Genomic DNA, 24,444 nt, shown 5'->3' with positions numbered 1-24,444 from the left:
TTTCCAAGCCTTATACGATAGAAAGCGATACTTAATTTCTCGAATACTGATCAGATATTCACCTATCAACCAAACGAAATAGAAACAGACGAGACATGTGACCAAGTTTTAATTTAGTCGTATATCCATCATTATACCCCTGTGATGAATTTTAACGCGCGCTCATTGGTCAATACAGGTCACATGCACATTTTCACAGGACAGTTATCAGGCGATAACGTCCAACCAAAGTGATATCTGTCCTGTGAACATTTTTGTGCATTCAAAACTCACTTTTCGTCTGCTCAATAACTCCTCAAACAAACACCAAGGTTTTCAAAACGCTATGAAGACACAAGAAAGAATGTTTGATTTTTTTAATAGAATTATCATCAATATATTTTTGAGAATTAATCCTGAAACGCGAAAGAAAAAGCAATGACAAAAAACTTCACAGCAGCGCGCGCTCGTGGTGTCATTCCCGTGCACGTCAGCGCGCGCGCAGAAGGCATTTCAAAATTGAAAACGTTTGCTTCAATTTCTATTCCAGCTCTCAGCTGAACAATAAGAAAACAGTCTCGGTGAAAATCAGTCAGTTGAAATGTAAGTTTTGAGCTTGTAGTTTTTGTTCTAATGAAAAAAATTGTTGCATAGCTGCGAATGGCAAAACAGCGCACGTCAGCGCAAGCAGAAGACACTTTTCGGATTTTCAGTGTAGTCACTGAGATATAAAATAAATAAACCCCTTCTTTGGCTCACTGGGATATCGGTGGATAATGTCCGCGGATGAGAAATGGTCCTCAAAATTTCACAGTTGCCCTCGAAGCTTCGCTTCTCGGCCTACTGTTCTTTTTTCGTACCATTTCTCATCCTTGGACATTATCCGCCGATATCCCAGCCGCCAGAAGGGTTTATTTACTAAATATTTTCTCTTACACATCTATAATTGGTTTCACTTCCTCCTCCCGTTACGTTAAGCAAGCGGCTTCGGATATTTTCTGGACCTACACATTGAGCATAGCCAAACCAAATTTGGTATGAGTTACTGTACACAATTGGCGGTTGTATTTGCAAAAACTCGGGTAATAAAGGCTGACATGAATGCTTTTCGGGCTAAACTTAGCCGTCAATATTAAGGGCCGAAATTCTAAATATACATCTAACTCTTTTTCCCTTCTATAGATTTTTTTTCTAACCTTCACAGAGGCTTTATCACCACATATTGAACTGATTTGGGCAATATCGCCAAAAAGCTAACGCTCAGTCTCAAGTAAGTGCAAAAAATGTTAATTTTTAAGTGCTACTACATTATTGCGTGTTAATACAAAAACAATTTTTAACTGTGTGCACTCTCCATACATTGAGTCGTCTTTGGTAAAAAATATAAAGCAATCGCATAAACATTGACGCTTCTGTGCAAAGTTTAAAATTGATGATGCGCTCAGTTTGTGATGAAAGCGTCCTCCTCCCCGTCCCCCCCCTCCCCCCTTAGTGCCAGAAGCCTGGATTCGAGCCCTTATACGGATATAAATAGCGCATGGCTCCCGCGAATTCACCAACAAAAGAACACATATATTACGTGAATTAGACTCAAATCCAGGTCATTTGAAAAATGTCAACTCCTGGGAAAACTTTAATGTATCACCCCTGAGTCTTAAGTTCAAGAGAATTTACTCCGAAGGGTTGGCGAAAATCTAAAAAATCTGCCTGCTGTTACCGCCGGCAATCAAAACGAAACTGAGACATCGGGAGAGCTCGCCCGAAAAGTGTGATTACGAATAAGTGCCTTCAAATTGTGGCTCGAAATGTCTGATAAGCCCAGTGTTATAATTCTTGGAGGTAAGTTTAAGATGTCTTTCAGCGCTTTGGGTAATAATACTGTCTATCTAGACTGAATTCCGCTATATCAATAGATAATCTGTTCAGCGCAATCTGTTCTGTTGTCTAATGACTGTTCAAGAGAATAATTAACTCAATAAGATTTCTAGTGATCACTTCTTGCCTAATGTAGTATTCCTTTAGAATTGCATTGGTTTTTTTTACACTCATTAATGTAATTATTTATTTGTATTACTGCTGGAAAATATAATTATCTTTAAAAGAAGAATGAGACCAGCTTTACCCCGTATTAGGAGTACAGGGGTTGTAACAAGAGGCGGTGAACTGGGTATATTTTGACTACTTCTGTTTTCTTTCCAGGGCTAGGATTTGTTGGACGAAATCTAGTTTGTTACCTAGTTGATAACGAATTGTGCTCTAAGGTATTTAGCATAATCTATGCAAAAATGTAAATACTTTTTGTTTATAGATACTACCATAGTTATTGCCTATTTAGTAACTTATAACTCGACCTGTGATTACTTTTTTGTCTGGGTCAAAAGTATGTTGGGATCTGTATGTTGCATGTCTTTTGCTACTAACGGTGATGACAGTGTCACCAGATAGTATCTGAATGTCATTCTCAACATATTTACCACAGCAAGCATCTCTCTAATTGGTTGGGAAACCATGCATATTGTTCATAAAAAAAGAACATGTATTTTATTTAGATCTCTCCCTGCTGTATTTTCTCAACTAGCAATGTTTTTAGGAATGGACCTTTAGAAAAGTCAGGGGAAGGGGGTAGGGACAAGTTGATTATGCTAGTAAAATTGGCATGATATGCCAGTAGCATTGCTCGCTTTTAATTAAAATTATGCTCAAATTGTTTGTGTTTAAAAAAAAATATGCTTATTTTTTCCAGCATGCTGGATAAAAAATGGGAAAAACAATTAAAAAATTGATCTTTAAACCTCTTCTTTAATATGGGCTTTATATAGGCGATATTTCAGCAACCCAGTGAAATACAAAGCTTTAACACGAAACTTTACTGTAACACATGAACAGTTTCAATATATCGAAGCATCAAGCTTGTAACCAATCAGAGCTAATCACTGCAGTGCACTTTCTTGAAGGCTGAGATTGGAATGCATCTTGTGACTCAACTTTTCTTTCCTTGCGATCAGCAACAACACACTGTGCAGTTTCCCAGAGCAAGAGTGGGACTGGGAACAAGTTTTTTCTAGACTTCCTGTTCCAGCTCTTTCCCACCCCTCCCCTCGTCCTCACCCTCAAAAAAATAAAATAAATAAATAATAACTGTTATAAGAATAATAACAACGAAACCAGTAATGAAATACAAAAAAACGAGATCACTTACATTTAGATTTTCAACATTTTCAGTCTGCAATAAAATGTAAATTATTCTGAGCATTGCTTTTTTGCAAAAAGTCTAAAAATTATGCTAGTTTGAGCGATTATGCAATAAATTATGCTAGCATAATCAACTCTTCCCTAGAGGGGGTGGGGAGTTTTCATTCTTGCATTTTTTTTTCTTGTCTCCAAGATGTGCATTATTTTTTTTCTTTTTTACTGTCTGGTTTGGGCTGCATGATTTTTTTTTTCGGTGCTGGCTGGTAGTGGCTTGCTAGTTATTGGGAAATAGGAACAATTAAAGTGATTCTTATTGGTCAAAGGGATTCTAAGATAGTTTTTTTTATTATTTACAATTTGTTATAAGATCAGTGTATTTTACTTACTCTAGATAAGGGCAGTGGACAAAGTTCCCCCACAGACTGCTTGGCTAAATGAAAGACATAAGGTGATGTGTACCTTGTAATTAATACTCAGTTTCACAAGGGAGTTGCACATTTTAACTATGCCGCTTCTATAATAGAAATAAAGGCGATATTACAGCAATAGAAGTTAATATAGGCGATATTATAGCAATAGAAGTGACATACTAAAAATGTACAACTGCTTCATTGTCTTAGTGTCAATTTTATAAATGAAAGACATAAGGTGATGTGTACCTTGTAATTAATACTCAGTTTCACAAGGGAGTTGCACATTTTAACTATGCCGCTTCTATAATAGAAATAAAGGCGATATTACAGCAATAGAAGTTAATATAGGCGATATTATAGCAATAGAAGTGACATACTAAAACTGTACAACTGCTTCATTGTCTTAGTGTCAATTTTATCAGCAAAAGCACTTTTTCCTTTCCTTTGTTTAACTAAGTTTACTACTGGTATCCTATTTATATAATATTCATTCATTTATTTATTCATTTGATTTTAGTTGATTCTGCAAAAGGCCATTTTTAATTTCTTCCATATTAATTATGTTTCATTTCTGAATTTTTTTAAATAAACAGGCTGCATTTGAACACAGCTCTGTTGAGTTCCGCAGTGCAAACTTGGTTCATGCAAGTGAGTATTGTATAATCATTTTTTGTGTGAATTTTATCAAACTGCAGGGTTTGATTCCTTGGTGTAAAGATGTTTTTGGTGGTAAACCCACTTATGGCATGGGGCAGGCAACCCCTCTAAGTAGAGCTGGATTTCACAAAAGACATATGAAAAATATATTGCAAATAAAAGAATGTCTAAGGCTTGCCCCCCCCCCCCCCCCCCACCTGAACAAATACAACAAATTGCAAAATAATCCATTTTTTGCAGGTTGCTCTTTACTTATCTTGTCTTTTCTTCCATTTTTACCTTTAAAGCAAGTGTTGAGAAAGTGTTTCTTGATGCAAAGGAGTTTGACTTTTGCATCAATTGTGCTGCAGAAACAAAATATGGAAAATCAGATGAGGTACAGTATGTAACCTTAAAAGGACATGTGTCTCATTTATTTGATTGGAATGGAAAAGCTGATTTATCCCATTAACTCTACATTATGAGTTGCCTCCATTATGAGATGAACAGGGTATTCTATATAAGCTATTCTACATGAGCCATGAGCTTCATCTACATTAGCTTTTTCTTATCTGACTCTTTCCTTATCTGAATCTTTTTTTTTCAGGTGTATAATGAGGGTGTGTTGAAGCTAAGTGTCAACTGTGCTCAACAAGCTGCTAAACAAGGCATTAAAAGATTTATAGAAGTCTCAACAGCACAAGTGTACTCCTCTGACAAGGTAACGGTATCATCTCCAATTATAGAGCCTCTGGATGCAAGAGATCACCAGGGCGTGATCAGAGATTTTCCCAAAGGTACAATAACAGCAGGTGCCAAAACAATTTGTACAGAAATGTATTTGTCTTATTTATTTCTGTATTTGATTGGTTTATCTGAGTACAGAATGGCATACCTAGTGCAAGCAACTATCTGCTCCATGAATTGTTTGGCTCAGGAGGCTTCTGATAACCATCAAACTTACATGTATACTTTTACAGCAAGCTCCACCTCCTTTTATATCCGCAATAGTCAAAAGGGGTAAAGCTTGTCTAAAAGGGTTTTTGGTTCTACTCTAGAAAGTTAGTGAAGAAGAGGGTAAAATGTCCCCATGGACTGGACTTGCCAAATACAAACTAATGGTTGAGGAAGAACTGTCTAAAATTGAAGGGTAAGTATAAAACAATTGCTGTGACATCTTAACCTTGCGTGTGTACTTGTATGTTTGATACTTTGATGGATCCTTTGCTAAAATAATAAACTTTTATTTTAAAGGAAGACTATGCATTTTGCATGTAGGTAGACAGTCACACAAGCTTATTAATTTAAAATTAGCTTTTTTCGGTTTCTTCCTCTCTTCTCCACAGTATTATGTTCTTCTTCTTGGTGCACAGCAGAGAATAAAATATATAGTACAATAGATCTACGAAAAATGAATAAGAGTCGCTCCGATTGTTGATTTAGTTCTAAATAACTAAAATTATGGGGCCACCTCTCTCCCTTAGCAAAAAGCTAGATCCACCCCTGAAGTATGGCGTCTGTTTTGCATTTCATTCACAGGTTGGACTTTGTTATCGTCAGACCCGCTATTGTCTATGGTTTAGCAGACCGACAGGGATTGAGTAAGTTTATACCAAAGTAATGGAGTAAACTCCTGAGAAAATCCAGTCAAATTTGCTTTTAGTAAAACAATCAGCTCAAGGTGCTCATGTGTATTCATCTGCAGCTCCACGACTTATTATTGGGGGAGTATACAAACAACTTAACGAAAAGATGAAGGTACATTATGTACACTATGTATACTCTTCATTATTTTAATTATGGCCGGGCTTTCTGGACCAAAAATCGAATTTTTTCCAATCTTGAACAAATGATCATACACTAACTCAAGATAGGGACATTCACTTAATATATGAATTGAAGTTTAATACAAGTGCCTAGAGCACACATTTTACTGTAAATATTATTTTTAACAGCTGCTGTGGACAAAAGAGCTAAAGATGAACACAGTCCATGTTGAGGATGTCTGCCGCGCACTCTGGCATCTCACAAGCCATGGGGAGAGTGGGGACATCTTCAACCTTGCTGACAAGGCCGACTCTAGTATGTACCAGGGATATTAGATGTTTGTTGATTAGGGAACAAAATAAGATATTAAATGAAGTTAATTTGTATTTTTTCAGCACAGGGAAGTATTACAGAGCTTGTTTGCCAGATCTTTGGTATTGATTATGACTATTTTGGAACAGTTCTCTCAAATATGGCTCGGGTAGGTGTTTAAAAATTGTTTACTGTGTTTGCCCAAATAACAAACAATATTTAAATGGTTTTGATGATATATGTAGTACCTAATTTAAGTATGATATCTATTGGCTTGTTTATTGTAGCTAAATATGACAAGTACAGTAGAGGATTCTAATGACAAGCACCTGGCGCCATGGTCAGAGGCATGCAACAAGGACAAGATCCAGGCCACCCCCCTGAGTCCTTACTTAGACCAGGTCAGTTAACCACACCCTGTAGGTCCTATATATAATTATTTATAATTCTAGTGGAGAGCATAAGATTTTAGGAGTTCACTTCATTGACCAGGTTAGCCCTACCCTTGAATTCTTTTATTGACCAGGTAAGCCCTACCCTTGAATTCTTTTATTGACCAGGTAAGTCCTACCCTTTATTCCTTCCATTGACCAGGTCAGCCCTACCATTCATTCCTAACATTGACCAAGATCAGCCCTACCCTTCATTCCTAACATTGACCAGGTCAGCCCTACCCTTCATTCCTTCCATTGATCAGGTCAGCCCTACCCTTCATTCCCAGGTCAGCCCTACCCTTCATTCCTAACATTGACCAGGTAAGCCCTACCCTTTATTCCTAACATTGACCAGGTTAGCCCTACCCTTTTTTCCTTACATTGACCAAGTCAGCCCTAGCCTTTATTCCTTCCATTGACCAGGTCGGCCCTACCCTCCATTCCTTCCATTCACCAGGTCAGCCCTACCCTTTATTCCTAACATTGACCAGGTTAGCCCTACCCTTTATTCCTTACATTGACCAGGTCAGCCCTAGCCTTTATTCCTTCCATTGACCAGGTCGGCCCTACCCTTCATTCCTTCCATTCACCAGGTCAGCCCTACCCTTTATTCCTTACATTGACCAGGTCAGCCCTACCCTTCATTCCTTACATTGACCAGGTCAGCCCTACCCTTCATTCCCAAAATTGACCAGGTAAGCCCTACCCTTCATTCCCAACATTGACCAGATCAGCCCTACCCTTCATTCCTAACATTGACCAGGTCAGCCCTACCCTTTATTCCTAACATTGACCAGGTCAGCCCTACCCTTCATTCCTAACATTGACCAGGTCAGCCCTACCCTTCATTCCTAACATTGACCAGGTCAGCCCTACCCTTCATTCCCAAAATTGACCAGGTAAGCCCTACCCTTCATTCCCAACATTGACCAGATCAGCCCTGCCCTTCATTCCTAACATTGACCACGTCAGCCCTACCCTTCATTCCTAACATTGACCAGGTCAGCCCTACCCTTCATTCCTAACATAGACCATGTCAGCCCTACCCTTCATTCCTAACATTGACCAGGTCAGCCCTACCCTTCATTCCTAACATTGACCAAGTCAGCCCTACCCTTCATTCCCAAAATTGACCAGGTCAGCCCTACCCTTTATTCCTTCCATTGACCAGGTCAGTCCTACCCTTCATTCCTTCCATTCACCAGGTCAGCCCTACCCTTTATTCCTTACATTGACCAGATCAGCCCTACCCTTCATTCCTTCCATTGACCAGGTCATCCCTACCCTTTATTCCCAACATTGACCAGGTCAGCCCTACCCTTCATTCCTAACATTGACCAGGTCAGCCCTACCCTTCATTCCTTCCTTTGACCAGGTCAGCCCTACCCTTCATTCCCAACATTGACCAGGTCAGCCCTACCCTTAATTCCTTCCTTTGACCAGGTCAGCCCTACCCTTCATTCCCAACATTGACCAGGTCAGCCCTACCCTTCATTCCTTCCTTTGACCAGGTCAGCCCTACCCCCTATTCCCCACATTGACCAGGTCAGCCTTACCCTTCATTCCCAACATTGACCAGGTCAGCCCTACCCTTCATTCCTTCCATTGACCAGGTCAGCCCTACCCTTTATTCCTTACATTGACCAGGTCAGCCCTACCCTTTATTCCCAACATTGGCCAGGTCAGCCCTACCCTTCATTCCTTCCATTGACGGTCAGCCCTACCCTTCATTCCTTCCATTGACCAGGTCATCCCTACCCTTTATTCCCAACATTGACCAGGTCAGCCCTACCCTTCATTCCTAACATTGACCAGTACAGCCCTACCCTTTATTCCCAACATTGACCAGGTCAGCCCTACCCTCCATTCCCCACATTGACCAGGTCAGCCTTACCCTTCATTCCTTACACTGACCAGGTCAGACCTACCCTTTAGTCTTACCATAAACCAGGTCAGCCTCAATTTATGATGAAAGGTTGTCCTGTGACTTCAAATACCACAAAGGCCTGCCTATAATACTGTCCATTTTGAATATTAAGTATCATTCTTTCTTTAGGAGTTGCTTTATGATAAACATCTCAGCATCGATGGCTCCAAAATAGAAAGTTTAGGCTTCACATACAAGTGTCCTCAGCCTACAGTTGAATCACTAAAACAGGTACTTGCTTAATAAAACAGGTACTTAATAAAACAGGTACTTAATGAAAAAAAGGACTTTCTTAATAAAACAGGTGCTTACTAAATACAACAGGTACTTAATAAAAAAGGTACTTAATAAAACAGGTACTTAATGAAACAGGTACTTACTTAATAAAACAGGTACTTACATATCCACCTTAAAATACAAGAACTGCTTTCAGCTGTGCTTCGAACTCTCTTACTAATTCTTCTATCTATCCCTTTACTTGAAGGTTGTCGAAGACTACATTGTGACCGGTTTGTTTCCTCCATCACTGTACAGCTCATCTTAATGGCAGGAAGGTAAAAGCATGTTAAGCAGCTTTTATAGAAACACGCGTAGTATAAGAGTGGTAAAAATGTTGGAAAACTAGCCATATCTGGTATAAACATACCGGAATTCAAGACAATGCCTCTTCCTAAATTAATTGGAATTATTTACGGAATTTAAAGGTAAATGTGTTTCCTAAGGAAAAATGTTTAATTTATTTATGAGTTTAAACACATAAAATACCGTTTACTATTAAAAGAAGTTTTCTAAGATTCACCGGTAACGTTTTTGATAGATAGTTTTATAGAAGCAAATGATTTTTTGTTTTTGAATGCTGAAATGATGATTAAAATGTGAAAATAAACGTTGCAAGCGTGTTGATAAAACGCCACACAGTTTAAACATAAAGCTACAGACTAACCTTGATATATTTCATCACGGATGATTCATCCGTAGGCCCAAATGAGTGAAAAGCGAAGTAAAAGGGTGAACTTGGTTTATTTACAGTTCAGCGTTGTTTTCCGTGATATAATTCAACGACCTTTAGGGTTATTTCTTTCTATTTTTACCTTTTGAAAGCTACAGACTTCATCCTAAAGGTGCTATAGATCCAAACAATGAGAAAGAAAGCTCAGATGAATAGACTGTTTAGTGTGACAACTCTCTTTTTACGTTTGAAGAGCTATTAAAACCAACACCTCTTACTCCAAGATCTATTTGGTATGTTGTCATTTTATATTGAATGTTTTCAATCTCTTATTTTTTTTTGTTTTCCCGCCTTCTTTGAATTCGAAAGACCTTGGTCCTTTTGCACGACCATCGGCCTTAGGCCGTAGACAGACCTTGGTCTGATATTTCTCCGTACAGACCTCGCGCTCGGTTAATAAGAATTTAATATTAAAACCTGAGCCACATATTTGTTTTGAATACTTTAATTCCCATTTTATATATTTTCATGATACATGATTGCAGCCTATTTGGCTCTAGTCGCTTTAGCAACATTAATACCCGGATGTTTCTAGTCCCGTATGACCACATGTAGCGGTCTGTCAATATTGACGCCCCTTAATATAATGCAGTTTATTATGTGCAGTCAAGCTCTAGCTTTTTTTATCTTTCAAATCAATTTGATTTTCATATATAATAATTACAATAATAAACATGCAAGCATAGAAAATATACAATAAGCTGGTAGCTTTTTCGAACTCAATGCGCGAAAGATGTCTTTTTATATATTTCTAAAAATAATTTGTCATTTGATTGTTGGGCTAAATTATCCCCTCTCTTTGAAAGCTGTTTTAAAAGAAACAGGTTTCGCCTATACAATACTTGTCGTAAATTGTTTTTATTTTTTAGATATTTCACACAAAAGCAATTGTATATTTCCTGTCATTATTAAATCCTTTTCGGCTTTCAGTAAAGTATAAAAAATTTCCAATGTTTCAAGTCTCCGAGTAAAGTGTTACCTAATAAGACATTTTGGCGTCGCCCAATTGCCCAACCAGAGAAGTCTTTCGTCTTTTTCTTTAACGCGATCGGTTTATTGCTGTTGTGTACAATGTGGACGTCATTGTGATGGAAAAATACGCCCATGTTTTCATTGTTCACTGACGCCTGTCAGCGGTAGGGGCGTATAAGCATGTGCATGTAACCGTTTCTACGTCACGCATATCACATGACTTCGTCAGCTATAATCTCAGCAATTGCGCGTCGCACTCGCTGTTTCATCTCTGCTCTCCGGGCAGCCGTCTGGGTGATCTGCTGTAGTAGAGACGATTGCTTCAATTTTTTGTCCTCCTTCTCGATTGTCGATTTGCTCAAGGGTAGTCTCTCAATTATGTCTTCCAGTCGTTTTAACGTTTCACATCGTATTTTTTCTTTATCACCGGGATTGTCCTCGGCAAATTGCATCATTTCCGCTTTTACTTGAGCGATTTTATCTGAAGAGAAAAAGAAACATACATGAAAATATTCTAATAGCGTTTGAAACTTAGCTTTACTTGCTGTATTGCCTTCTTGGCTGAAAATGGTTGTGAAATTTTAATTTTACATCTAAGGACACGTTCGAGAAAGTTTCTATTATTATTGCAATTTTCTGCGAAATCCCGCTATCGACAAATTCAATCGCAGCTTATGGCAATTAAAAGCCGTTTAGCGGTTGGGAACGTTTGTCGTGAGTTTGTAGAATACTCAAAATAAAAAAAGCAATCCTGTAAATTGAGGTTATTTTCCAGTGACCGTCTTTTAAGACTAGTTAGGATTAGTTAAAAAAGGACGTGTCAAAATTTCATTTTTACTTTACGCCTCATATACTTCTCTTTGTTAGTCTTACTTCTGACGTAAGCCATCTCTGCGTCTTTGATAAATGCCGTCTCTTCCTTTAGGACTTCTGCCTTTCTAGAATCCGGGACTTTGAGATCGTCCATTAGATCGAGGGCAAGCTTGGTTGCTATGGCGCTGTGGTGCTCAGGGGTAAGACCGCCGACCTCAGTTAATGCGGTCGCGTACCCTTCAAGATCTTGGATATCTGTTAAGATATTGACAATGGCAACGCACATTATGGATGAGTACTTGTCTTCTGTTAAGAATGGCAACGCACATTATGGATGAATACTTGTCGTCTGTTCAAGGAGGCCGTGAAATAGAAAATACAGGTCACCCTGCAACTTAGTACTTGAATGAGAACGTCAAAGGCCATTATCATGGATACCTTTTTTTACAGCAGCCTCCTTGTTTGCTTGGTCAACAGGAAGTGAATCCTCAAGAGACTTTGCAAGCTGTAAGACGAGAAAACGTTTAGATATTAATCAACAACAATATATTAATCAAGATTTAAATCAACTACAGGGGCGGATCCAGGGGTCTCGCCCCCTTTTGAACACTTGCACACACATTCTGTCTTTTTTTCTCTTTTCCTTGTCATCATTCCCTTAATGTAACCCCTCCCCCTCCCTCCCAGCCTTAAAAGAATAGACGTTGTATCCGGAACAAACATATTTGATAAGAATTGATGTATGTTTTGTGAGACAACGTCTTTCTTACCCGTGCTTTTTCTTGTTGCTGTTCCTGTACAATTGACGAAAGCTCCGAATCTTTACCATCATCTGCACAAGAGAGATAATCAGTGCATGCAATATGTCTGAATCAGGCGCGTATTAGGCATGGAGAGGGGCGCACCTTCTTAAGCCGCTAAAAAAAGATGTTCTCTCACTGCAATTTTTGTTTAGACTATTATTTTTAAGTATTTTGTGCTCCTCCACAGCAAAGTCTGGCTAGTGCGAGCAATACGATGGTGCATACAATCACATGCATGTGGTTTGTAACACTACCCCTACCTTGAGACCAAGCTTTGTCTAGCATTTCCCCCATCTTCAAGTGCTGTTGCTCCGGGGTCTAGGAGTTATAAGATACAAAAATGATTAAAGATCTGCTGCGTGTTCTATCGACAGGATTGATTTAGTGTCGGGTCAGTTTATTGTGACCAAAAGGTCTCAATTGCTCACGGGGTTGATTATTGGTCAATTGTTGAAAAACAAAATCTCTTATTGATTTGCTACATTGATTAGATTCACAGCAAGGAAAAGCTTCGAACTTATTTTGATATTTGATAAGAGACTAGGCTTGCCTTAACTTGTTGCGTTCTCTTCTCCGCCTTGATCGGCTCCTGACCATACGCTTGCTCGACTTCCTCGCTTGAAAAAGCATTGAACAGGTTCTTCAGCTCTCCACCTTTCGGTTCCTCAGGCTGAGGTGTGCGGTCTTTGGTAGCCACTGTTGGATTCTCTTCTAACAAAATGTCATCTTGACTCTTGGGAAGACTTTGCATGATATCGGACTTCCTTTGTACTGCTCCCAGCTGTGCAATACTTCCTATGTCTCCTAATGCGTCGCTGAAAAGCAGACTCTGCTCTTTCCCTGCCTGTTGTTGTTTGGTCTGCTTATGGTCTTTCTGTTTTCGTGGCTGCTTAGGAGTTTCCTGCAATGTCTGCGTTTGTTGTGTTTCCTGGACGTGTATGGCCTTTGTGTTCTTCTGTGGTGGATTTTCTAGGCTTTGTTGCTCTTCATCGGTTTGTTTCGGTGCTGTCTCCTCACTCTGTTTCACAGGCTGTCCCTGGCTTTGTTGCGTTTCCTGGACTTGTTTTGTTAATGATTCTTCTTGTCTTTGTGGTTCTTGTAGTGTGGCTTGTTGAACGTCTGTTTTTTGTTGAGCCTGTTTTACAGGCTGTTCCTGGCTTTGTTGCGTTTGCAGGACTTGTGTTGACGATTCTTGAATTTGTTGCTGATTTAGTGGAGTTGCTTGCTGTACTGCTAGTTCTTGTTGTGTCGGTTTAACAGATTCTTCCTGGCTTTCTTGCGTTTCCTGGGCTTGTTCTGGCGCCTGCTGACTCTGGTCCTTCTCTTGTGTCTTCTCTTGCGTGCTATCTTTTGATTCTGGTTCCTCCATCTGCGTCGCTGCTCCAGACGACTCTTCGTACCCTTGTTCCACTAGTTGTGGTTGTACTTTCTTCTTTTCCTGTGTCTTTACCTGCTGTTTGCTCGGAAGTGTATTTTGTTTGATACCCTTGCCACCTGACTCGCTCGAACTTCCAGAATCTTCGTCTTCATCGTCATCAAGACCCAGGGCAGAATCTGTTATGTCATCATCTATAAGCTGGTTTTGTTCCTCTGAAGGTATCCAGCTTCGCTTGGTGATGGAGCCTACACTTGCATAACCGTTATCTTGCGACTCCTCTCCAGCTGCACTGTCGCCACTTTCCCCGGACTCTCCACTCTCTCCTGATTCTCCACTCTCTCCTGATTCTCCACTCTCTCCCGATTCTCCGCTTTCGCCTGACTCCCCACTCTCGCCCGATTCACCACTCTCCCCGGACTCATTTGAATCCTCTTTTGATGCTTTTGAATTCTTCGCCATTCCTGCTTTCTCGTTTGCCGTTTCTTTAGCGGGTTGGGCAAACATCGCAACCTTCCCAGAATCTATGAAAATACCAACACACAAGGTTTCCTGAGCTAGGGGAGGCAATAGGATGTTGACCAACTTTGCCCCCATTACCCTGTTTTGTTATGAGGTTAAGGTGTATGTACCACCGAATTGAAAACTTGTTGCTTGAACTGGAAATAATGTCGCTGTCGTTCTTGTAAAAGCTAAAAGTGCCCGATTCCGCCTTTTATTCGATAACCTAGTATTCTTCTTATTGTGTTTTGTGGACTAGCTAGTAGTTCTCGATAGAGATGTAATTACCTGTCTTGTCAAGAGGACCCAAACTTCTCTTGGTGATAGAGCTCGAGACCGACGAACCAGACCCACTTCCTGATTCACCAGAAGCGCCTTCCCTCTTGGGCTCCTTGCTTGCTGGTGCTGGTTGTGTACTCTTTTTAATTTCCGTCTGTTGTACGGCTAATAGATATATGATAGATATTGTTGCTGATAGAATGATCGCTCTTATTACAGCCAAATTCGTTGTTGAGATCCCTCAGCTAATCCAAAGCCCTTGTCTCGTTTGGGAATTAACTCGTAGTCAGTCAACCGTCGAAACTAATCGATTGCTTTCATGTTTTCACTGTCGCGTCGTAAACTATGACTGCAAACAGCAAGGGAATTGATTGGTGATGGTGGCATGATTGACTACGCGCTATTTCCAGACGAGAAATGGATTTGAATTCTAGGTGGTCGCGCATCAGCGAATTCGGCTAAAATGTGGAACTTTGGCAAGTCATACTTACGCTTATTCTCACGTGGAATTTTGGATCTCTTTGAAATGGAACTCTCCCCCGATTTGCCGCTTTCGCCTGATTCTCCGGTTTCATCCGACTCTCCGCTTTCGCCCGATTCTCCGCTTTCGCCTGATTCTCCCGATTCATCAGATTTCTGTGACAGTTGCTTCTTTTGCCCTATCTCGGCCTTTTTAGACACTGTAAATAAAATTGCTAAAGATTCAAAAAGGCTGTCACCACCCACTCAGGTCCAGAGTGTAAAATTTGTCCGCTTATGAATTATTTTTTTTTTCATCGCATCTGCTGTGTCCACCTTGTGGTTCCAAGAAATAGCCCAATAAGAATGCGAGAAACGTGCTTTTTGATTGACATGAACATGACATAAACTTTAATAGCCAACCAGCGTGACAAAAATATTTCTGTGCCAGCGGTACATTACGGAATCATGCGCCAATCAAAGCTGATTATCGTGTTGTTTTTGACTATTTTTAAAGAAAAATAATTGGGTTGGTAGCCATGGTACCATGCATCGCAATCTAATCTTTGAAGCGGAAAATGTTTTCTTAGAATATGCTCTTTGGGCAAATAATAACCCAAAGATTTGTACTCTATTTTCTTGTAGCGGTACCTTTTTCTTGTGGAATGCCATTCCTCTTTTGGATACTACTGTCAGCATTATCTTGAGACTCTCCGCTGTCGCCCGATTCTCCGCTTTCGCCTGATTCTCCGCTTTCGCCCGATTCTCCGCTTTCGCCTGATTCTCCGCTTTCTCCCGATTCTCCACTCTCTCCCGATTCTCCACTCTCTCCCGATTCTCCACTCTCGCCCGATTCTCCACTTTCGCCTGACTCCCCGCTTTTCCCAGATTCTCCGCTTTCCCCAGATTCCCCCGATCCATCAATGTCAGACTCCGCTTTCAATTTCCCACTTTCCCTAGAAGCGCTTCTCTCGCCAGACTCGTCACTACCCCCTGATTGCTCACGAATGATCGTATTACTTTTTTCATCATCCAAACTTGTATTGCTTGCTGTCTGGTCCTCACCATTCCCTTCGTCTGGCTCGCCCTCTCCTGATTCTCCCGAGTTTCCGGAATCATCGGAATCTCCTGATTCGGAAGCGGACCCGGAACCGTCCATGTCATCTTCTTTACCAGATGATGCTGATCCCTCTAAAAAACGAGAGGTAAAAATTGTTGACATTTCAACGTTAATATAAGAAAACACATAGAACAAAAGGAAGAGGAACATCAACATAAATTTTAATTTCTTAAAAGAACAATAATAAGTTAACCGAAAGGTAAGAAGCATCGTCTCTTGAGGTGGGGGTGGACTCGAGGTGTACTCCATCAAAGTAGATGGGGCTAATTGTCCTATCTTTTACAGTGTAAAAATCTTACAAATACTATCCCCACAGCCGAGTTAGCACCGAAATAAAATTCAGGAAATCTAATACCGCATTCATAACATCACTTAAAACAGTTTAAAGGTGGTTTAGTTAAACTGGTTTAAATCTTAAATCTCCCAAGAGTGGACAGAACCAAGAACAAAACGGAATAGACTGTGCTGTACATGTTACTAAGTGATCATTTAGCCAATAAGAATTCAACACAATGAGAAACTTGGCAAGTTATAAAGGAAAGAATGCAGCATTAGTCTGAAATTATGCGGTGGCTAATATATGCAGCTAGGCGCTTCAGTGGTTTTACCCATGCTTAAATGCGGACTTGTCCCGTAGTCACTCGCGAAACCGGTTCAAGACAACCTTTTGTCAAACGACTGTATACACATATGCTCTACTTTATTGAAATCTACATGGCAAAAAAATCATGACATTTATTGAGAGATATCAAGATATTTTATAGTAAGAAAACAAAATGTGTAGCCGGACAAGTGTCGCGATGTAAGGTAGGCACTTCTTTGGGATTCATTCCTAGCGATTTGTTGGAGACGATTTTCATTAATAGTTTCAAACTACTTCCACTTCAAAATAGATAAAGCAATCAAGGTAAATACCTCGAGTCCATTCATGAGTGTCCAGAGCACATTTAATTACGTCTTGAAGTAAACTGTATGTGTCTAAAGCAGACAGTAGATTATTCTAATCTCGAGCCTCACATGTCTCGGGTCTCTTCGGATCGCAAATCGCACGTGTAAATACAGCGAAATCAATCCAGCTTGGGATGATTTTGCACAATTACTTGGTAGAGTAACATGGATCTGAGAGCAGGAAGCTCAAAATCAAAGACGGCGGCCATGGCACAGTTTTAAATTATGGAGAAGGTATCGACTATGGCGCAAAGGCTCTTTGGCCATATCGCGAGAAGTAAAAAAAACAGTTGCATTTTATTACTGGGTTACCATAGGTATCCAAGTAATAAATCTGTTGGACAAACAAAAATAACTTCCATCACAAAGCGTCATATCAGCAGCTACTACAAAACAGTGACAATTTCTCTGTTAGAAAAATAGGGTCTGAACAAATAAAACGTTTTGGGTACGTTTGGAGGGACTATCCCATCCGACTAGCCAAGAACCCTGTCAAGCACTCTTAATGAATACAATGGACTTACCGTCCTCGAACACTTCGGTGGGGATGACATTCCTCCTGTCTATATCCCTGGATGCGCTGGACTCGGCGTCTTCACGTCTTGGTGTTTTTGATTTCACCTGGCTGGACTCGGCTTCTTTACGTCTTGGTGTTTTTGATTTCACCTGGGGCAGTAGGGCTGGCACAGCGAAGAAATTCTGTTGCACTGTGCGATGAAGGGATAGTTAGAGTATCTCTGACCTTTCATTCCAAGTAAATCAGACAAAAAAGGACTAGACAAGCTTTCAAATTTCTAAAACAGATTTACATTTTAATGTCGATGACTGATGGATGTGTGGCCGGTAACCAAGAGAATCATAGATATTCGTGGGGATAGCTCTCGCCTCTATCAAGGCAAATTATCGAGTAAGCTGGAAGCTTACAGTACGATGACCAGTTCCGTATCACTTTATATTAAAATTGCTCTATCTTTTTTGCGGAGGGCCCAATGCTCATGATTTTTTCTAAGACGACTACAAATTTACTTATGCATATAATATGCACAGAAAAGACTACACATTTTCAAATTGTATTGATTTATATTGTATTTTCTGTTTGCACATAGTGGGAGTAGTTCCGTAGCAGCGGGTATAGTTCCGTATCACTCAAAAATTCTGTCGTCTGGAACGAGTTTTTTTCATTTGAGAATAAATAAAAACATATTCACTGAATAACATATCACACCCCTTCCTTTTTGCTTAAAATTAATTTATAAAAATGATTTTAACTCCGCAATACAGCAGTTTAACAAACCAATAATCGTCAATGGGCTTTCGCTCGCGTGTCGCTAACAAATCCATATTGCAAGAAACAAAACTGTCTGATAGAATTTTTCCAAAATAAATGCCACAACCCTCACAAATACTGAAACGGCAAAATAGACAAACTGCAAAAATGTAGAGGATAAGGTGAGCCTAGAATTGGTTGATTTATTTTGAAAATTTTTGTGCACGAGAGCTCAACAAAAAGCCTTTTTTATTTACAAGAACAAAATGTGAATGCTACGGCCGCCAATGCGTTGATGTCGTTCTTTTAAGAGTTCTGCAATAACAATCCCATTGTAAGTTAGCCAGCTAATGATTTAACTATGGTTAATCGTTTCATTTAATCATCCTAGCATATTGATATATCAATCACAGTTTAGTAATTATTTTAATATAGAATAATATTTTATTGAGCGCTAACTAAAATCAATGTAGGTGGTCATTAAAATGAAGTTCTTTATTTAGCGGAATGACTGAAATAAAAGGCCCACATAATAAAAATAAACCGTTTAGAATTAAAATTACTGGGAATAAGATGAATAATTGAGAAAGGGATAATCAAATCAATCCTTTTCGCCGCTTTATATCTGCAGTCAAACCAAAAACACACTATGGGCGCAGGGTGATACGGAACTATTCCGACGTCCTCCGGGAAGTACGAAAAACTAAAAGCAATGTAAATCGTACACATTAACAGACATTCTTTCTTCTAAGCATTCGTATAAAAATTAGGACATTTTTGTTAAAGGAGGTATTGTTTTCATCTGACTTTCGTGACGCGGGTCAGTTCACTGTGCAGTAAACGCCGCTCATTTGAGCAACAATTATGAAAATCGATTCGAAATAATGATACTTTCCAAAAAAGCCATTGGATGAAATAAGCTGGATTTATATCTCAGGAAAGTTGAATAGTTTTGTATCATTTAGGTAGTTTTGGATTGTCCAAATCTACAATATTCGAGGCAAAATGATAAAGAGTGATACGGAACTAGGACTGCTACGGAACTGGTTATTGTACTGTATTATAAAGCCCTATTTATGGTCGAATTTAACTTAAACCGTTGCCGACGGAAAACTCGTAGCAAACCCCCAATCAAACAATTCAACGTACTAGACTCCACTGCAGACGTTCTTCCTGGCATGCTGCCAGACATCTGTGCTATAGGCTGGACAGGAGTCTTAACTGCCATCCCCATTCCGTCCTCCGACTTTGGGGGATTGAAGTCCTCCGTGCTCACGGGCATCGCAGTGGTATCTGGACCTTTGGAAGCCTTTAGTTTATCATCATCAGCGCCTACCGCTGTCCCTGTACCCTCTGGTGATTCAGGGGCCTTTTGTTTATCATTATCTGTTGCTGCCTTCTGCTCTGATCCATCTGTGGGCGCGGTCTTCTCATCAGACGCGCTCACCGCCTGACCTGTGCCCTCCGTGGCCTCGGGGGCCTTCTCTTTATCCTCGTCCTTCGCTTCGCTTTCGACTGGTTCGGGTTCTACTATAGTAGGAACTTCTTCGATTGGAACATCATTTTGGGTGTCCTTGTTTTCTTCCGCCACCGCGGACTGCGAAGGCTCGGTCGCTGCTACATACTCTTCAAGGGTATCCGGAGCAAGAGATCCTAGTAATGATAATGGTTGTAACAAAGATGATAACAGCTATAATAAAATCACCTGTAATTTAGAGTATTTGATATTGCAGACCAAATCATTTCATTGATAAGTCGTTGATGATAATGATAATTGTGATGACGAAAATGATGATGATGACCATAGCGAGGATGTATTAGTGGAAAGCTACAAGCTTAGTAGTAGGAAATGCTATTAGCAGTACATTAAGAGGCAAGTAATAGCCATGCTTATAACGTCAATAGTTTATAGCACTGTTATACGATTAATGAAAGAGTCAGCGCGGTTATAAGGTTAGGCTTACGTTTAGACATGCCGCTACCAGACCTGTCTTCAACCTCCCCTTCATCGTGCTTAATACCATCATGTGCCCCGTGTAATGGGACGATACTCCTGTAGGATTGTATGTACCCAGGGGTCTGCTGGTACCCGGTAGCCTGTGGGTACCCCTGTGGGTACCCATATGTCGAGTACTGCGGGGTGCACCCAGGGGGACTGCAGGGGTTCTGGGGCGCGCATGATGACGGCAAGCAGGGAATCTGCCCGGTGTACGGAGGGTATGGTAGCTGGTGAGCTATTTGCATGCCTCCGTTTGCATCTGTTTTTGGGGGGTGTAAGATGATTCGGCAGTTGATTCCTGCGATGTTGAGGTCAGAGCAGCTAGTCGCGTACTCCTCCTTGGCCGGGGCGTCTGAGAGATGCTCGTCGCCTGAGCAGCCGAACATTGCAATTGATGACAGCGGTTTACATGCGCAAGCATTAGAGTTATTGCAATTATACCCATGCAAGTTATTGCCAACCATTTGAATTACTTTCTAAATGTTAAACGGGTTATTGGTTGACCACCAAGAACCTTAAACCATTAATTGCAAATATCGATTTACTACAGTTTCTTAGAGCTCGGAAAATACTTAAAATTGCAGTTTTGATCTAGGATGTTGGTAATCATAGTTCGATGTATTACTTTCCCCTCAAGATTTTACCTCTGAATTTACCTCCTTTTTTATCCCCTTCATCGTCCGTGGACTCTAGCACATCAGGTGTACTATCCTCAGATTTCTTCTTTGACACGGAATCGTTATTACTCTCCTCGTCTTCATCGGAAGCGCTCCCATTTGTTTTCTCTACCTTTACAAATGGCTTAGGTTTCTTGTTTTCCACGCCGGGCTCGTCGTCCTTATCTTCGTCGCTATTTGTTATCCTCACGTGAGGATCTGTGGACGAGGGACTCTCATCATCATCCGTAGCGACAGGCGGGACGATAGTACTCTCACTTTCCTTATCAGCGTCATTACTGCTTACGCCTGGTTTGTCTTCTATTTGCTTTGAAGGCTCGACTTCATCGTCACCTGCAAATAGTATCAATATTGGATAATAGTACTTGAGATCTAACCATACTTAAAGGGGTAGTGTCATCAAAGTTGCCAAAACTTGGAGTTCCCTGTGAGCCACATCTTTGTGCGAAACTCTGATATATCCAGTGGATGACGAAGGAAACAAAGACTTATTTTTCAGGCAATGTCCATCTCCCTGTTGCTGGAAAATGCTGTATATCGTGACACACCTCTTGAATAGTCTAAAAGTTCAGGGTGGAAATGATTTGTTTGTTTGTTTTCTTTGTTGCAGCTTCCAGAACTTAATTAGGTAAACTAGGCGTAGGCTTGGTTTAAAATTTGTTTCGAAGTTCTTCTTGTTCACGCTTTTCGTACCTGGAATCTCTGATCGCTTCGTTTTATCCCCATCCAAAATGGCGTCTACAATTGCAGAAATTATTGTCCTAACTAGAACGGAAAAAATAGATAATGTTAATGAACTGTTGGTCACGCCTACTCTAGCACTCTGTGTCGATCTTTTCCTTCTTGAAGGAGCTCCACTGGAACCTCTGAAAGGAAAGATACTTATACTGTACTATAACAGTACATTTGTAACCTAATGTCTGGGAGTCGAGTCTTAATAAAGGAATAATTGCAAAACATAACAAGAAAAGGAATTGAATCATTGTGCTTAGGGCTTTTTATGCGGGGTATGATTTAGGCTTAGGCGTTGTTCACAGGAAAGGGTTCAGAGGCTTTTTTTGTAGACAACAAAAACATGCTTCATCAGGCTTCCCCAGCTTCCTTCACTTGCAAAACATAGTAAACTAGTGAAGTTGATGCTTAGAAGACTTTGTATTTCGTAATTTTCGTATTAAAACCCACTATTCTGCAAAACATAGTAAACTTGTGAAGTTGATGCTTAGAAGACTTTGTATTTCGTAATTTTCGTATTAAAACCCACTATTCTGCAAAAGAACGAAAAAAGAATATCTAAAAGCTTTACCTTCCTTGTCCGCCTCAACAATATTTCGTTTCTCTCTCCTCCCTAATAAGAAAAAAAAAACAATCATTTTACAGGAATTGATTATAAGCTCTGTGAGGCGGGCCTCGTATAGTTTACCCTTTTAGGATAACTTTTCACATAATGCTGGACAGATCTCCTAATAGCAGTTCTACAGCTAGGAAATGCTAGTTCATGTACTATAGTGATCCCGAGTAGGATTTATCTCACCGTACTTTCTTTTTAATACTGACCCATTCAATCAATACAGTAGTATTATTTATAGTAGTAGTAATCAATGCAATAGTTCTATTACGTCTATTTCAGGTTAGAAAATCTGTGCTTTTGCTTTTTGAATAATTTGATATGTCGGAGTCGTCCCACATGTACAAGAATGATCTTTGACTTTACCACAGACGTAGGATCAAGAGAAGGAAGAAAACACATGTCAACATATGGCAACAATAAGTATCGAGCTGACATCCATCGAGCTATGGTGATATATATACCTATATATAATATATTAAGCATTTGGATCTGTTCTGCAGATTTTCAAAATTCATATTTACCCTACTATGGAGCCAATTTTTGTAAACTACCCTCATAACTTGACTATGCAAGCTAATTAAATAGAGATGTTTGCTTAAACAGCTTTCTCCAGGTTTCTAGTGTTAATATAATTAACAGTTTTCCATTTTTTTCGGCTTTACTAACAAAGTTTAGGGAAAACGAGTTTTTAAGTTTCAAGTCAACTAAGGTTTATATAGCATGGGTGATTTTGTAACCTCAGCGATGTCTATAGAGTACGATGTTTGTGTCCCAAACTCGGCTGCTCCGATACTTACTTGAGATCGGCGTGGCCTGAGAGAGGCACAATAGCCCGAAGATCACAATAAAGCCAAATTTCATCGCTTACATCTGCCTAGAAATCGCGGCGAAATCCTACAAATCCACCATGAGATCAGTCCACCATGGACCCGCTTCAGCTACCTCAGAATTCTAAATTCAGTAAAATCTCCAACATTATTTTTTGCCACCTGTAAAGTGATTGGGCTGGAATACACCAAATGCCAGGCTCCATGACTTCACAAGGGCGCAAGGGCTACAGGGGTGGACGATTAGCCAATCACAGGCCGACATTATAGACCTTGACATATCAGCCAATCAGAAACATTGATTGGCATCTGGGCAAGTTTTTCTTGCAAAACGTGAGCGAAATCGAGCTACACACTTCTACTCGTAAGACAGGCATAAGCAATTTTTTATGTTTTAATTTATGTTTTTAAGCTCTTTAAGAAAATCAGTATCGTTGGCGCTTCACAGCTGTAGTAAAGCGTTTCGAGTCGCGAGCAGTTGAAGTGCAATGTACTCCAGAGAAAGGTCAAAAGTCAGTAAGAAGCGATTGAGCGATCTTATAGAGCCGGTACCTGTCGGGTGCATCTGGCCACCGGTAGCAAAGCTGGTGCTCTATTCACCCCTATCAATGTACACAGCCACAATTGAGAGGTTCAAAAATATAAACATGAGATCATTGCAAACTTCTCTGTCCATCTTTAATCATGCTCCCGAGCTTTTATCGTTGGTTTGATTCAAAGCAGCTGTTTGATCTTTGTTCGATACCTGTGAGGATACGGTGTCAGTCTGTTCCTTGCGGGTCGGGTAACATGGCTGAGTTGTGGTTCAGTTGTGATTTATGTGAATCGCAATGCAAAGCCAAAGAGCGAAACACCCGCTAGATAAGGCTACGGCTATTTGCCTGACTCATGCGTCTGCATATCCCCAATCATCCTGACCATTTCCTGCTTGTAACCCCATTATAGCTAGAAATACACAAAGCTTCTAATGCTAACATATATCTAGAACGAATGTTCTTTATTGGATCGTGAGAACTATCGAAAGTAGCATTTATGGCACTCTTACTTTCTCATCCATTCATTAACAGATCAGGAAGTGGAGAATCACCAATTCTTGTCTATGTGCTACATACAATGTTGAACGTTTCAAAGAACAGAAAAAAAAATCATGCGAATAATAAGTGCTAGACAAGATGCTTCTAACCGTCCGAAAATACATGCACTTATTTCTTGCTTGGTAACGCGATAAGCACAAGTCGAGCAAAGGGCATCGCACAATTATCGCTGATTGTGTTGCTTTGGATGAAAAGAAAGGATATATCGCGTTGCTATGCGACATGCGTCCATTTCTAATAGACATCACGTGGTGTGGGACTGTAGAAGAACCACATGCGCATGCGCTCTTCAC

At 40.1% G+C, this 24,444-nt stretch overlaps 2 protein-coding genes across 5 annotated transcripts; one reads left to right on the top strand and one right to left on the bottom strand.

Annotated features, from left to right (window-relative positions):
* Positions 1-1,497: 1,497 nt before the first annotated feature.
* LOC5517029 lies at positions 1,498-12,626 on the top strand. 2 transcript variants are annotated; one of them, XM_001637011.3, is made up of 15 exons: positions 1,498-1,818; positions 2,179-2,240; positions 3,563-3,619; positions 4,178-4,232; positions 4,529-4,617; positions 4,828-4,941; positions 5,279-5,370; positions 5,760-5,821; positions 5,926-5,978; positions 6,176-6,302; positions 6,383-6,468; positions 6,587-6,700; positions 8,790-8,891; positions 9,145-9,214; positions 11,567-12,626. In XM_001637011.3, exons 1-14 carry the CDS (start codon positions 1,785-1,787, stop codon positions 9,202-9,204), a joined length of 1,107 nt encoding a protein of 368 aa, XP_001637061.1. In that variant the 5' UTR covers positions 1,498-1,784; the 3' UTR covers positions 9,205-9,214; positions 11,567-12,626. The 2 variants fall into 2 exon arrangements, with proteins under 2 accessions (XP_001637061.1, XP_048580789.1); XM_048724832.1 differs by lacking the exon at positions 11,567-12,626 and having other exon boundaries at positions 9,145-9,546.
* On the bottom strand, positions 10,099-23,232 carry LOC116621088 (dentin sialophosphoprotein). Of its 3 annotated transcripts, none has more exons than XM_032386961.2 (15): positions 23,028-23,232; positions 22,186-22,227; positions 21,576-21,647; positions 20,850-21,215; positions 19,356-19,859; positions 17,464-17,646; positions 15,523-16,062; positions 14,904-15,092; positions 14,422-14,577; positions 12,808-14,156; positions 12,518-12,575; positions 12,225-12,286; positions 11,893-11,959; positions 11,515-11,709; positions 10,099-11,122 (listed from the first exon to the last, which is right to left on the bottom strand). In XM_032386961.2, exons 1-15 carry the CDS (start codon positions 23,089-23,091, stop codon positions 10,854-10,856), a joined length of 4,116 nt encoding a protein of 1,371 aa, XP_032242852.2. In that variant the 5' UTR covers positions 23,092-23,232; the 3' UTR covers positions 10,099-10,853. The 3 variants fall into 3 exon arrangements, with proteins under 3 accessions (XP_032242852.2, XP_032242853.2, XP_048580788.1); XM_032386962.2 differs by having other exon boundaries at positions 20,862-21,215; positions 23,028-23,231; XM_048724831.1 differs by lacking the exons at positions 20,850-21,215; positions 21,576-21,647; positions 22,186-22,227; positions 23,028-23,232 and adding an exon at positions 20,171-20,684.
* Positions 23,233-24,444: the final 1,212 nt, after the last annotated feature.

Source organism: Nematostella vectensis, chromosome 3 (genome assembly GCF_932526225.1).
Source record: "Nematostella vectensis chromosome 3, jaNemVect1.1, whole genome shotgun sequence".
Taxonomy (NCBI): Eukaryota; Metazoa; Cnidaria; class Anthozoa; order Actiniaria; family Edwardsiidae; genus Nematostella; species Nematostella vectensis.
The sequence above is the reverse complement of the archived record's forward strand: the minus strand, read 5'-3'. Positions and strand labels throughout refer to the sequence as shown.

Bases quoted from the DNA above. Each gene is read 5' to 3' on its own strand.
- LOC5517029 (XM_001637011.3), top strand. From the start codon at position 1,785: ATGTCTGATAAGCCCAGTGTTATAATTCTTGGAG. The intron at 2,241-3,562 runs GTATTTAGCATA...TACTTACTCTAG, and splicing joins ATAACGAATTGTGCTCTAAG to ATAAGGGCAGTGGACAAAGT. The intron at 4,618-4,827 runs GTACAGTATGTA...TTTTTTTTTCAG, and splicing joins AATATGGAAAATCAGATGAG to GTGTATAATGAGGGTGTGTT.
- LOC116621088 (XM_032386961.2), bottom strand. From the start codon at position 23,091: ATGAAATTTGGCTTTATTGTGATCTTCGGGCTATTGTGCCTCTCTCAG. The intron at 22,228-23,027 runs GTAAGTATCGGA...TTTTCTTATTAG, and splicing joins TCAGGCCACGCCGATCTCAA to GGAGGAGAGAGAAACGAAAT. The intron at 21,216-21,575 runs GTACGAAAAGCG...TACTATTTGCAG, and splicing joins GAAGCGATCAGAGATTCCAG to GTGACGATGAAGTCGAGCCT.